The 15083-nt window shown below is 39.3% G+C and overlaps 2 protein-coding genes across 4 annotated transcripts in view; one reads left to right on the top strand and one right to left on the bottom strand.

Annotated features, from left to right (window-relative positions):
- Positions 1-13527, top strand: part of LOC127516208 (leucine-rich repeat and fibronectin type-III domain-containing protein 4) — a 29708-nt gene extending 16181 nt beyond the window's left edge. For 2 of the 3 annotated variants that reach the window (XM_051900590.1, XM_051900591.1), the window contains 2 exons: positions 1870-3625; positions 11397-13527. In XM_051900590.1, coding sequence (XP_051756550.1) covers positions 1896-3625; positions 11397-12621 — 2955 coding nt within the window. In that variant the 5' untranslated portion in view covers positions 1870-1895 and the 3' untranslated portion in view covers positions 12622-13527. Of the gene's footprint in view, positions 1-1869; positions 3630-11396 lie in introns of those variants that run through there. The other variant, XM_051900592.1, reaches the window with a different exon arrangement.
- pcxb (pyruvate carboxylase b) overlaps positions 1-15083 on the bottom strand; it is a 203665-nt gene that overhangs the window by 71838 nt on the left and 116744 nt on the right. The window lies entirely within an intron of this gene.

The raw sequence follows: 15083 nt of genomic DNA, 5'->3' as shown, positions 1-15083 counted from the left end.
AACCCACGATTGTTCTACCCCATATTGTTCTATATTGCAATGCTCTGCCAATTGAGCTACGCAAAACCTGAAATATAATGCAGATAAAAGGGAACAATGCATTAAATTGAAAGTGTCCTGTTGTCGATAGGGGCGCAACTTTAGTAAACGCTCCTATGGGTCGTATTTCAGGGAAGTGACAAACGACCTATATAGGCGTATTGGTTGGAGAACATGTTGACATTGATGCTGTAAGAGGGCAATGTCTATAAAAATATAAAACACTTTGATATATTTACAGTCAAATAAATATATCTCAAGAGTACATCTGAATTTATTTAAGTATTCAACAAAACATTCCTCTATAAAATGCAGTGCTACGGCCCAAATCAGTAAATCTTTATTCTCTGTTCATTTACTTGAACCGGTTGAATAAACCAATTTACTACATTTCCAATGCTATGTAAGAGAGAAGACCATGTAGGACAAACAATCGTTGCATAGCATGTTTGGAGTGTGCAACTGCACAGGGTCTCGTGCTTTAGGGGGGCAAATGAATCAGACATTTTAATGATACATATGAGAAACAGGCCTGTTTCAGACAAAACCATCTCATTACAATAAATCAGCATTTCAAACAACACACACAGAGAAAGAAGGGACAGTTTAGGAGAGGATGTTAGATTATTCACTCAGCTTGCTTGACAGTAAAGTTGCTTGCAAAATACAATGTGACATTTAAACCAGCTACTGTATTTAGCATTTGGTTGTGCTACAGTGCAAAAGTAACTTGTCGGAAAAGCTATACATTTTTTTAACTGCCACACAAATGATACATGTATTTAAGTAGGTTACTTCTCAAAACTGGCCATGAGGAAGACTGAATGTTTGATTTATAACTCATCTCGGCTGAGCTTGGGTCCACATTCTCACTCTACAGAGATGGAGCATTTCATGCTGATTCTGATAGCTGTTTCCCATGCTTGTACTTGCATGATTACATGCACTTAGTGTTAAGTGACACTGTTAAAGAGCATTTGCTGAATGCGCTAATGCAGGACAGAAATGTGATGTACACTCTGAAAGAACTTAATACCTCTTTGGATTGATCTTTGCGTGGAAACCCATATTTTACGATGACAACTCAACGCAAGGGACAAATTGGTGCAAGAATTCAAATTACAGATATTATGGATTTTTTGGTCTCAAACCTGTAATTAGCATTTTTTTTATGTTATGTGATGATTCTTTCGTTCTTTTTGTCCTTCTCTCTCTCCCTCTTTCCTCGTGTTCATCTCCTGTCCAAGTACTGCACAAAGTACACTACACAAGGTGACAACATTTGCATTCTGACTTTATTTGTATTGACTGTTATACTATAGTTGACCTTATAATTTGGTTTGTAGCTTCCATGTCATTAGGACTGAAACCATCTTTAGCAGAGTTTGTCCATTGGTGCTGATCAATTCAGTCTTCATGTCTATATAGCTCTAATTTTTAGGGAAATGACTAGTGTATTTCACTTCTCTTCAAGTGTAGCAAATGGCTCTTCTGCCAAAGAAAATGGCTATAAGCTAAGGTGGAAGTGTGAAGTTACAGGCTTCTGCTTCCAAAATGCACTAAAAAAATGTTATATGGCCTTTCTGAGCTTCTCAGAAGTTTGTGGATAGTAGAGTTTCCACCAATAGTGTTTGTGTAAGAATGTGGTTATGTCATTGGTTAATGCTGTCATTTTATATGCAGTTACGCACAGGGTGCCCAAGCGTAGAAATTCCTGTGGAGAGCAACTGCATGAGCTCATTCAGAGCTAAAGAAACCACACACATCAGCACTACAAAGTTGACACTTAAAACACAATGACTGATGTCTTTCTCTTTCTTCTTTTTCTAGGTCTGTGGATCACTCCCCTATCTACCATGCAAGACTCCCCACCCCTTCAGCCATTCAGAAAACCACATCCGTCCCACATTTTATGCCATCCTCACAAGAACACACACTCCCCCTCATTCCCCTCTCATCCACCCATCCATCTGAATCAAAATATCCTTAAGCCCTCTGAAACATTTCGTCAATCCTCTCCTCCGCTGTGGCCAAAGTTCACCAGCAGATACTCACCCCCAGACACATCCTTACTGACACTGCCACTGCCATTACTGCACTGGCTGGCACTGTTCACTTGTGCCTGCTTGCTGCCTGCTCTTTTCGGTCAGATTCCAGGAGCCGTAGCCGGTGAGACGTGGGGCGTAGTCTCTGCGTGTCCCTTTCACTGCGTCTGCAGGAATCTCTCTGAATCTCTAAGTACACTTTGTGCTGACAAAGGCCTTCTTTTCGTCCCGCCAAACATTGACCGTCGAACTGTTGAGCTTCGTCTCGCTGACAACTTCATCCGAGAAGTAGGAGGAGCTGACTTTGCCAACATGACAGGACTGGTGGATTTGACACTATCCCGAAATACCATCAGTCTCATCCGGCCACTGGCATTTGCAGATCTGGAAAGTCTTCGGTCACTGCACTTAGACGGCAATCGACTGTCAGAGCTGGGCCCAAGAGACTTAGTAGGAATGCTAAACCTGCAGCATCTCATTCTCAACAACAACCAACTCATCAATATCTCCTCCGAGGCCTTTGATGACTTTTTACTCACTCTAGAGGACTTGGACTTATCCTATAACAATCTGCGCAAGGCTCCCTGGGATGCCATTCAAAGCATGGCCAGTCTGCACACGTTAAACCTAGATCACAATCTCATTGACCAGATCGCTGAGGGGTCTTTTAGTGAGCTCTACAAACTAGCCCGATTGGACATGACCTCAAATCGCCTACAGACTTTACCACCTGATCCATTGTTCGCTCGCTCCCAAACAGGAGTAATTAGTCCTACACCCTACAATGCTGTGATCAACTTGAATTTCGGAGGTAACCCATTACACTGCAACTGTGAACTGCTTTGGTTGAGGAGGCTAATCCGCAGTGATGATATGGAGACATGTGCTACACCCCTTCATTTAGCTGGACGTTACTTCTGGTCTATTCCTGAGGAGGAATTTGCCTGTGAGCCTCCGCTTATTACCCGACATACACACAAACTCTGGGTTTTGGAGGGTCAAAGGGCAACACTCAAATGTCGTGCTATTGGTGATCCAGAGCCAGTGGTGCACTGGGTCTCACCAGATGACCGCATTATCGGCAATTCCAGTCGCACCACATCTTTCCGAAATGGCACTCTTGAGCTACTTGTGACTGTTGCTCGTGATGATGGTACGTACACTTGCATTGCTATCAATGCTGCAGGTGAGGCCACCTCGCTAGTTGACCTGAAGGTTATCCCTCTCCCTCATCGTGGAAATGGAACGGTATTGTTAACTCGTGACCCAGGATCTTCGGACATCACCAGAGGGAAAACCTCCAGTGGGCAAAGCCCTGGCCTGGACACTAATAGTGACCCCCAGGAGGGACTGGAGGAGGGTCAGGCAGAGGGTGAGGATGTGGCCAGTGAAGGGGGTGAGGAGCAGATGGTGAAAGTACAAGGAGTGACGTCCACCTCAGCACAAGTGAGATGGGATAAGGGTCGTCTAATGGGAGCCAACCTGGTGTGGATGTATCAAATACAGTATAATTGCACTGCCGACGAGACACTAATTTACAGGTGAGTGAGACCACAACCATGGCAACCGTAACACCATATTTTTAAGGATTAGGGTCAATTTCAGACTATCTATTCAGTTTGATTTCAGTTGAGGAAGTGAAATATATGAAATTTAGACTCTGTAGAATCATTCAGAACTTTGAATTGAAGATAGGGATGCACCGATACTGATACCAGTATCGGTATCAGGCCCGATACCAAGCTCATGTACTTGTACTCTTACTCGTAAAAATATCCCTGATACCAGCAGCAGAAACAATGTCAGCCTCAGAGGTGTGGAAATACTTCAAAATTAATGATGACAACCCACACATTGCGAACTGCATGCTCTCAATCACAATTCGTTATCGATTAGTGAAGATGGGACAGGCGGAATCGCACTGAATGACACAGACCAGAAGCGCTCTCTGTCATGCGCGATCAGTTCTCCTTGCGCCTGAATGGTCAAATGCACACATAGTTGTCAAAATGTTCATCGTGTGGAGTATCTCACGTAAATACAGTTGGTTATGGCTTAAGTGGATGTAAACATTTGGGTGAAAACAGGATATGTGTCAGTATCCATGGAGTCGGTCTTAAAGGGACCGTAGCCTATATTTGTCATTAATGTTAATAAAACGACAAAATATGTTAAATAAATGTATACATGGTAAATAAACCTACTGTATCTGAAAAACAAGTTTTTAAATTTGTATCTCTATAGTATTTGTTGTATTGTTTGTGATTTGTTTGTAAATTTCTTTTTATATAACAACAATTGTTGGTAATTATGCCCTTTGAAGGTTATTGGACGCTGTGAAATTTTTGTTCTTTAAGTTTGTGACAAGCACATAAAAATTATTACTTTTTTCATTAGAGTAATAATAAAGAAGCTGTCCTACATTCATTAGTCTCACTGTGTTGTGCTTGGAAAACTGCAATTAATAAATGTATAGGTATCGGTATCGGTATCGGCGAGTACTAGAAAAAAAAAGTATCGGTACTCGTACTCGGTCCTTAAAAAATGGTATCGGTGCATCCCTAATTGAAGATGTAGAATTTCACAGGATGCAGAAGTGGAATTGGAATGTAAGGAAGTAGAATTTAAATAAATCAGAGATTGAAATGAATAAATCTAAAACTTTTTTTTTTTACTAGAAAATCTAAGATTGTCAAGATAATCTCTGAATGTCGGCTTGACAAAGCTTTGTTTGCAAGTTTTGGCAAACAAATAAAAAAATAGACAGGCAGATAAATAAACAAATAGATGGACAGACAGACAGATAGTACATTGCTCCAAAATAATTGCTCCAATGTGAACTGCATATCTGATCAGCTGAATGGTGTGATAAACAAAAGTTTTCACTGTACAAATTAACCGAGATAAAGCAAAATCTATCCATTCAAGAATAAATTTACATGTCTTAGCAGACAATTCATTAACTTGCAAGAAGATCTTGTTAGTAAAAAATAGCAGAAAATGTGGTTAAGTCAAGTGTAAGATTTCAAGATCATATGAACTCCAAGACTTCTACAACAACTGCAAAAATTGTGCTCTCTAATGATTTACCTGGTCACTGAGGTTGAGTCACCACAAATGAGTCGTGTCACTGAGTTTACTGAGCCATTTTTTTTTTATATATTAATCAGAGTAGCATATATGTTGACTAAATATGGGACTTCAAGGGGTCATGAACTGCGTTTTTTTATTGTTTTATTTTGTTTCCTGGGGTGCACTTATAATGTTAGTGTGCTTTTTACACCCAAAATTGTCATAATTTAGAAATAGAAGGCATTTTTCCTACCCTGATTTTAGCCCTCTTATTTGAGCGCTGTTTTAAGGGGCGTGTCTGCTGTGAGACTTCAGTGTAAACGCCCACTGCTGTGATTGGCTAACATCTTTCCATTTGAAATTGCCAAGTATTACTCTCTCTTTTAGCGCATTTTTACTATTTCAGCTCTCAAGGTTAACTAATCGTAAAAAGTGCTGCATTACATTTAGATCTGTGGCATTATATTTAGATTGTGGCATGAAAGGTCGCAGAGATGAACACTGTAGCTGATCACAGACATGTTGTTGAGCACATGAAAACAGTGATCTCATCATTGCAACTCAATTTCTGTACACTAACAAATGCTTTCATCGTCACTAACAGTGCAAACGCTTTGTAACTAAGAAATTTGTTGATTAAAACGGGAGTTTTGGTGCATGTCCAGAACTCAGTCACTGATAAACTTGTGCTGTTTGATTGACAGCTTCAGTGCGTGCTGTTTGATTGACAGCTTCAACGATTGCAAAGGGAGCTTTCTTTGATCGCTTTCTTTATATAATATAATCACCGTTTAAATAACAGATTATTTTCATCCTACTAAGGGAAATAACGCAAGTTGACCATTAGTCACTGGTTTGATTTACTGACACATAGACAAAGAACATCTGACTGTTCATGAATCATTACATATCTGATCAGGCATTAGAATTAACACAGCTACTTATGTTGTTGCATTACTATCGAGTCCATATCATAAAAGTCTGTTTGCAAAGCCTGCGCCGAAATGCGATTGATTTACCAAAGAATCCACAGGAAATGTACCGAATAAAACTAAATAAAGCTCAACTGAGACATTCACATTGTTGAAAATAAATTACCATATTCCTAGCATAAGGATCCTTTGAAGGGTAATGTTATTTTTGTCCTGTTGTATTGCTCTTCTCTCCTCCTCATCTCACTAACACGCCAGTGGGCGGGGTTAACGTTGCAATGATGAAGTGGTTATTGATTTCTTCTGCAGAGGCGGCGTTTTATCTAATTATAGATAGGCACATTACAGGATCAGTCGTTCAATGGGTCTGGTGTCAATAAAAGCTGAAAACAAGGAAGTTTTCAGTTCTGAAACTTACAGGATATTCTTACAGTACGATGACCTCTTATATATCAAAAGCTCAAGGAAAAGTTGATTTCTCAATTCATGACCCCTTTAAAGAACACTTCTCTGAAATTCAAGTGGTGGATTGGAATTTCAGTAGGGCTCAAACAACAGGCTTTTAAATATGATCTACTGTCACATTACAGGCTAATTGTTCAGAAATCCATTTATGTGCATTCAGAGCCAGCTTATATAACCCATTTAATATGACATTTAATGGCATTGCAATAATGAATATGCAATGCTCTGATTCTTGTCAGCTTGAATCGTGATAATAATGAGCTCCATGTTGAACCTGAGGCAAAGGCAGTCCTACTGCTTTCTCGTGTTATCAGTGTCTGCGGCTCTAGTAGCAGCTTCAGCCTAGTTGCTGTCAGACATTTTCGAAGCATGTTCAATACATCTTGCACCTCTCTGAGACATTATCTATGGCAAGTGACATACGCCCTCTTGCCGTCTGTCCTTCATTAAGAGGCCAAGAGGGAGTGAATGTGTGTATGTGGTGTGGGAGAATTACAAGCTACTGACACCACAGACATTGAATCTGACAGGGGGGCTGGTAGAGAGAGAGACAGAGAGAGCGAATGAGAAATAAAGAAGAGGGGTGGTACAGAGATAGAGATAGAGAGTTTGACAGAGGGCTCAAGGGATAGAATAATGAAGTCTTTAAATGAGCTTAAACTGCAGTGCCAATAAGTATGTCACAACCTATCTTGCTGACGGCCACCAAAACAACAGGAAGAGGAGCAGAGAGTGAAAAATCGAGAATGAGAGAGATTACTGGTAAGGGGAAAGCTTTTATCTTGACTTTGGTTTGGTGTCTGGATGTGTAGCTTTGTCAAGAACAAGAAACAGCAGAAAATGTGCCTCAGTGGATACACAGAGAATATGCGAAAAGAAAGAGGTAGATACTGAGAGGTAGAAGCAAGAGAGAGAAAGACTGACATTAAATGGGTAAGGATGGGAGGAATGAGTGTGACAAGAAAAAGGCAGGGTTGAGTTTAGAGAATAAAAGCAGTCTGTTTATGACCAATAAGTTAGTGGAGACAAAAGATGAAAGTCTTTTCTGTCTCCTTCTCTTTCGTTCAGGCTCCAGCCCTCCCCCCTCTCCCTCGCTCTTTTTCTCTCTATTATTAGAGTGTTCTAATAATTGCCTGTTTCTGTGTCACCAGTTTCACAAAACATTTCCCTGTCAGTTTTTATTGCGGAATGGATGTGTATGAGTGTATGTGTTGATGAATGACAAGACAAAATCTGAATTTGTGCCGTTCCATCTCACAAAATCAGACACTCAAATTAAAGGCACTAGAAGAAAAGGTCAAACTCACTCTTCTGAAACATTACAAGTGCTGACAATCCAAAAGAAAATTTCATTGCTCAATGGCTGCTTTATTATAGCTCAGGAGACCTAATGGAGTTCCCAGACTTGTTTCATTTCATGTATCAACTGAGGAGAAATAAATTGTTGACATACGGTACAGTAAGATTATAGAGTTATAAAATTAAAGGGATAGTTCACCACAAAAATGGTCACCCTCATGTTGTTCCAAATCCCTATGACTTTCCTTCACTCATAGTAAAAAAAAAAAAAAAAAAAGGTTAAGCTTTGAAATTATGCTGGCCACTCTTTTCCATTTAATGAAAGCTAATTCCAAAAAAAATTGGTGTTCAATGAAAACTTTGGCATGCATCCTAGCACTCCTTGCATTTCATGTCTGATACATCAACAAATTGTTCTTTTTAGTCAGATCTTTTTAGTGAATCAGTTAATCAACTTCACTAATTCAGTCTGACTGATTTATTCATAAGTTCACACTGAGTCAAAGATTGGGTCGCAACAGGTACCAGAATATAAGTGAATAACATGAATTTTTGAATGATGACATACTCAACCTTGGGGTCAGTAATATATTTTTTTATGTTTTTGAAAAAAGTCTCTCATTCTCATCAAGGCTACTTTTATTGTGATTTTTTTTTTTCCCTTTTTTCAGGAGTCTTTGATGAATGAGAACAGCATTTATTTGAAACAGAAATCTTTTGTAACATTTTAAATGTCTTTACCTTCACTTTTGATCAATTTAATGTGTCCTTGCTGAATAAAAGTATTAATGCCTGTTCCTCACAAAACTTCAGAAGACGTCATATAGCTCTATTTTATAATAGTTTTACATTCTGTTTGTCATTTTGGACCTTGACAATCCCAGTCCCCATTCACTTTCATAATATGGAACAGAGTGGCCAAGTTAGAATGCAAAAATTCACCTTCTCTGTGTTCTAAAGAAGAAAGAAGGTCAAACAGGTTACAGCATGAAGGAATTCAGAATTTTACTTAGGTGAACAATCCTTTTAATGTGGACAGCATAGCTCAGATAATTTGGTCTTGGGGGAATTCAATGAGAAATGTTCATACTGAAATCTCTGCCTTTTGATGTCTTTTCAAATTCAGCATTCAGTTTGAGGCAAGTATTAGGCTTTACAACATTTATGTTTCTAAAAAAGAACCAAAGAAAAAACAAAAAGAAAAAAATATAGACATGACACAAGCCTATACTGATCTGCCCTGTCAATATGTGGATGTGGCTCTCAATGCAGTTAGCAACGATTTATCACCCAGACAGACACCTGCCATTTTCCTGCCAGGTATACTTATCTTTCTATATCTTTTTCCCTTTAGACACCTAATTACTCATCATAGCACCTTTTTTCTTGTTTTTGCATTTGTGGATCCGGTTTCACAAACAGTGAAAACTGTAACTGACATGCATGTCAAATTAATGCAACAAATGCTATCATTATCACTTTATCTGTCATTCACACTTAGTGCACCTACTCATGTGGATAAAAAAAGGAATCCACCTACAGACACTATATCTAGTTCGCCTACGTGTTTTCCGTGTTAATGCCTGTTTTAGCTTTATGTCCCGATCGAAAGATGCTTACCTCCCAGCGCATGGTCAGTAACTTCTAAAATATGTCAGTTCCAGTGTACTGCCTTGGATACAGCTACTGAGATGTTGTTTCATGTTTATTTTAATAGTATATCGCTTCCTGTGCCTGGAAATAACACAACAAGGGCACACAGAGCTACACAGAGTCTGGAAATACAAAGCTATAAGAGGGCAGACAGAATGACCTTGAGCTGTAACTCATAATTTACAGCACAGCCGGGCTTAATAGATTCCGACTCCAATGACAGAGCAGATCAGGCAGACATTGTGTGTGTGTGTGTGTGTGTGTGTGTGTGTGTGTGTGTGTGTGTGTGTGCGTGCGTGTGTGCGTGCGCGTGCTCAAGAGAGAGAGAAAGAGAGGGAGTGAGTCTTTTTTTAACCTTATCGATTAAATAAATTATACCTGCACATTTATATTGGAAAACAAATGTTAGATTCCTCAGCCTTGAAATATGAACAAACCTGAAGCTGTAGTGAGTATTTTTCAACATTAAATACTTCTATCATATATCCAAGCTTAATGTGCAGAGAGAGAGAGAGAGAGAGAGAGAGAGAGAGAGAGAGAGAGAGAGAGAGAGAGAGAGAGACTACGATAAATAAGTCAGTCTGAGGCAGGACTACCTGCTTTACCAAACAAAACCTGTTTGTAAATCATTTTATAAAATGATTAAAAAAAATCATTTGTAAAGTTATATTATAATTCAGCTGCCAGTGAAAGCAGCTTTAACACTGAGGACATATGAGGACATTCCATAGGCTTAATGATTTTATCTACAAACTGTATATTCCATCCCCTAACCCTAAACCTACTAATCACAGAAAACTTTCTGCATTTTGACATTTTTAATAAAACATTTACTGTTTTTTTAAGCAATTTTAATTACTAGGACTCAGGAAATGTCCTCATAAACCACATTTACATTGTAATACCAGTGTAATACACGTCATTATACAAATTTGTGTCCTCAAAAATCATAAACAAACACGCACACATGCACACGCGCGCACACACACACACACACACACACACACACACACACACACACACACACACACACACACACACACACACACACACACTTTTTGGGGAGTTTCACCACGACAATTTACAGCCAGAACTAACGTTGCTTTGTCATAAAAACATCAAATTCCCAGACAAAAGCTTTTCAAATATTAATCTGAAGCAGTTTCTTTATTTTTTCTAAATAATTATTTACATAACAAAAATATAATAAAAAGCAAATCAAATAATCAAATAAATCCAATATTAAAAACAAGCTCATACAGAATGTAAATTTAAGTCACTGCATTTTTAATGTATTTTTGAATAAATTAATAGATAAAAATAGAAACACTGAAACAAAAAAAAAATCTTCTTTGAAAACACTCTGGGCCATAATTAAACAATTAAACAATTACGGCAATAAAAATGCTCACTGCCATATCATGTGTTTGTCTGCAGCTAATATTCCATGTGCACCATTTAAGGTGTCTTTTCATTTTTAGCTGAGACTTAATTAAAGCCATCAGAACCAGTGGACGACAGGCATTAGCTGATGCATTTCTTCCACGAGAGAAAGATAAAGCAAAAATGTCTTCGTGTGGGAGGATAAGGGGGTTTTAATAATGTGACTGAAGCAGCATTGTAATGTGTCAAGGTCTTGATCCGAGCCTGTAATTATATGTCAATATTAGAGGTATTGTTTGGGAAGGCCTTAATTTGGCTAGTGTTGTGCCAGAACAGCCCAGTACATTTCCATTACATTAGCTAGTGTATGCTTTTGTGCTACGAACAAGGAATAAAGGAATATGTGTCTAAGTAAAATACTGTTTCGTTGTGATGGAATGGGGAGAAGGTAATTGCTTGAGGTTGCTAACCACCCACTCTCTTTTTCTCTCCCTCCCTCCACTTTCAGGATTCTGCCCCCCATGAGTGACAGCTTCCTACTGAAAAACTTGGTCTCTGGCTCAGACTACAATTTGTGCGTGCTAGCCATTTTTGATGACACAGTCACTTCCATGGCCGCCACAACGGTCATTGGTTGCACCCAGTTTAGCACCAAGGACAATTACCCGGACTGCCGTTCGCTTCAAGCCCACTTCCTTGGCGGGACTCTTACCATTCTGGTTGGTGGAGTTGTTGTGGTAACGCTGTTGGTGTTTACCGTTGCACTGATGGTACGTCACCGTGTGTGCAGTAACCATGACAATCATCATGAAATAGGTGAAGAGGTGGGATGCTCAGGAACAGACTCCCCACCTCTTCCTGCTAAGGGAGCTGATGTCTTTTCTCAGAGTAATGGAAATGGGAATGTGATGATGGTGGTGCTGCCCAACGGGCTCGTTCAAAAGCGAAAAGTGGCAGAGGGGGGGTTGGGGTCACCACCCAAACCAACTTCCAGAGTAAAACCAAAAACCCTCCCAAAGCCCAAAGTGAATCTGGAGCAGTTTAGGGCAGGACTAGAGATCGAGATGGGGTCCATCAGACCTCTTCCACCATACACACTGGAGAAAGAGCAAATGTCTTTGTATTATACCCCCAGTAATCATTCCCCCTCCACACTGCCGCGTCCGTCACGCCCATTAGGAGCAAAACCACTCAAACTCCGACCTACCAACATGGACACAAGTAAACGGGCCAGTTTAAGCTTGGCTCCGCCCCCTAAGTACAGGTGTGACAGGCGGTTCAGCACGGGAGGGGGCATTGTAGTCCGTCGGGGAGGACCAGAGAGCCAATGGAATTCCTCACTGGCCTATCAGAGCCCTGCGCTGTCCCATGAGAGTCCTCCTCATGGCGCCCTGCGCTACAAGAGAAGCTCTTCATTCGACATGGGTGAAATCGCCACATCAGCCTGCTATAGTTATGCCAAGAGATTTAGCGTAATCTGGACCAAACGGAGCCAGTCGTTACATGGCATGCTTGTCCAGTGCACCTCAGCAACAAGCACCTCAACAACCAGCAGTGGCAGTGAAGATTTCCACGCGCAGCATACACGCGGATACATCCGTGCCTACAACACCACCAACTCCAATTCCAACCCTCCGAAAGCAGAGGTTACAACAAATTTAAAAAACCAGTGGCTGAAGGATAAAGAAAAGGACAAAGAAAAGGGAGAAGAACTTGAGGAGAGTGTAGTGTAGGGAAAGAGAAGACAGACGAGACAGTTCTGTTAGGACCTTGAGATGGATGTGAAAGGAGTCAAAGAGCAAACCAGTTTAAAGGAGAGCTGAAAATGTGGTACAGTTATTGTATGAGTGACTGAACCCTAGGGGGAAAAACAGCCTAAGCTGGTTTGGTGGTCTTAGCTGCTCTTCCAATTTGGTAATGGTGGTCTAATTTGCTGGTTTTAAAGGAGTTTTGGGTACTTGACAGCCGGTCAGCCTGGGAGACCAGCCAGCTAAACCAGCTGAAGACTAGCTTGGTCACACTGAGAGTAAACCAGCTTAGACAAGTCTGCAAGGAAAGTGAACGTGTACAAATGGAACAATGGTGGCATGATGTGGACTTTTAGAAAATAAATGGGCATTGACTGACAATTGATATTTTGTGTGTGAGGCTATATGTGTGTGTATATGTGTGTGTAAGTGAGTGAATGGATTAATGCACAAAAAAGTAATTAAAAGTAATTTTATGACACCACTGGAACTACTGTAAAATGTGATCACCACCATCCAGTACAAAAAATGTATTATGTGAAGCCAAGAGACTATTATGTTGCCGTAAGGATGCTGGACTATTATAGAAGGAAAAATGATTAAAAAAAAAAAAAATGCCATTCCAAGACCACAAAATCAGTGAATAAATTCTGTTTTAAAATACATTTTGGTTGGAGAAATGGATAAAAGGACAATAATGCGTTAAAGATTTGCCAGAAATGTTTCTTTTTGTCTTTCATGAATGATGCAGTGAAAAAAAGTTCAGTTCTTGTTGGAGTAAATTCAATGTCAATGTCATCAAGTGTTAAAATGATTTTTCTTTACAGAGTACAGAAATGAAAATGAAAATAAGGAGCAGTGATATTAATAAACATTTTAATATCTGTTTGATCTTATTTTGCCAAAGACTTTAAAGAAATACTCTGGGTGCAGCACAAGTTAAGCTCAATCAACAGCATTCATGATATACAGTAATGCTGATTACCATAAAATTTATTTTGACTTATTTTCTAATATATATAAAAAAAGCAAAAATCTGAGGTACTTACAATGAAACTGAATGGTGCTAACCCGTAAATGTAACAATTCTCGCTTTTTCAATAGTATAGCTACAGAATGTAAACAATGTGTGTAACATTATCTCAGTGTGAAAAAAATTGCTTACTAACCATTTCTGTGTAAAGTTATTGTACCGTTCAAAAGTTTGGTGTCATTAAGGTTTTTTTAAAAAGAGAGTAATACTTTCATTCAGCAACGATGCATTAAACTGATCAAAAATGACAGTAAGAAGATTTATAATGTTAGAAATTGTATAATTATAAATTATAAATTGTTATAAAAATGTATCAATGTATCAAATGTTGAAAATTTGATAATAATAGGATATTCTTGAGCACCACATCACCATTTCAGAATGATTTTTGAAGGATCATGTGACACTAAAGACTGGAGTAATGATGCTGAAAATAGAGCTTTGCCATAACAGGAATAAATTACATTTTAAAATATATAAAAACAGAAAATAGTTATATTACATTGTAATAATATTTCACAATATTACTGTTTTTAATGTATTTTTATTTGTATTTTCAAACAAATGCAGCCTTGGTGGAAATAAGAAACTTCTTTCCTAAGCATTAAAAAATCTTACCAACCCCAAACTTTTGTACAGTAGTGTGTATCCAATTTTCACCATGATGACGCAATGCCATAAACCTCAAAAATATATTTCATGGTAATCAGAATTACACCACAAATTCTGTCGATTGAGCTTACCTTATATTGAACACAGAATATTTGAAAAAAAGGGGAAAAGACACAACAGTGTATAGCACTGTTAACCACTTTAAGTAAAGATAAGATGGAAAAAAAGTTACTTTTTAATTTTTTTTGCCTTCTTTTGTTGCCTTAAAAAGAGGGCAGGAGACTTGATTGCTAAATTACTCTCCCTCTTTCCCATTGTCATGTCCTGTCTATCTGCGGTTTGAGATAGTTGCTGAGGAAGGGCAGCGTGTGAGGCTGAGATAAAGGCAGGGAAAGAGACGGATTGAGGGAAAGAGATAGGACAGACAGCACTGTCTGCAAGAGTGCTGATGTGGGACACAGAGAGAGGGAGAGCTAAAGTGAGCGAGCACAATGGACAGAGATGGGGAAAAAGAGAGAGGACATTGTGTCTGTAATGTGCGCGTTAGCGGTATTTTTGTCATGTAAGTACTTTGCCAGAATTTATCTCATTGCCAATAAAGCCCATTTAAGAATAGCTTAGGTGAAATGAGGGGGAGCAGATGAGTTGCCCTGTGCGTGCGTGTGTGTCTGTGTGTGCATGGATGGATGTATGATTGCACAGACACCGTCTACATCTCTGCCTTCTGTATTTACCCACAGCAACAGACAAGCTTACAGCAGGTTCTAGGAACACACGCACACGCACACACACACACACACAC

Source organism: Ctenopharyngodon idella, chromosome 7 (assembly GCF_019924925.1).
Source record: "Ctenopharyngodon idella isolate HZGC_01 chromosome 7, HZGC01, whole genome shotgun sequence".
NCBI classification, from domain to species: Eukaryota; Metazoa; Chordata; class Actinopteri; order Cypriniformes; family Xenocyprididae; genus Ctenopharyngodon; species Ctenopharyngodon idella.
Note: the sequence above shows the minus strand (reverse complement) of the source record. Positions and strands in the feature narration are given on the sequence as shown.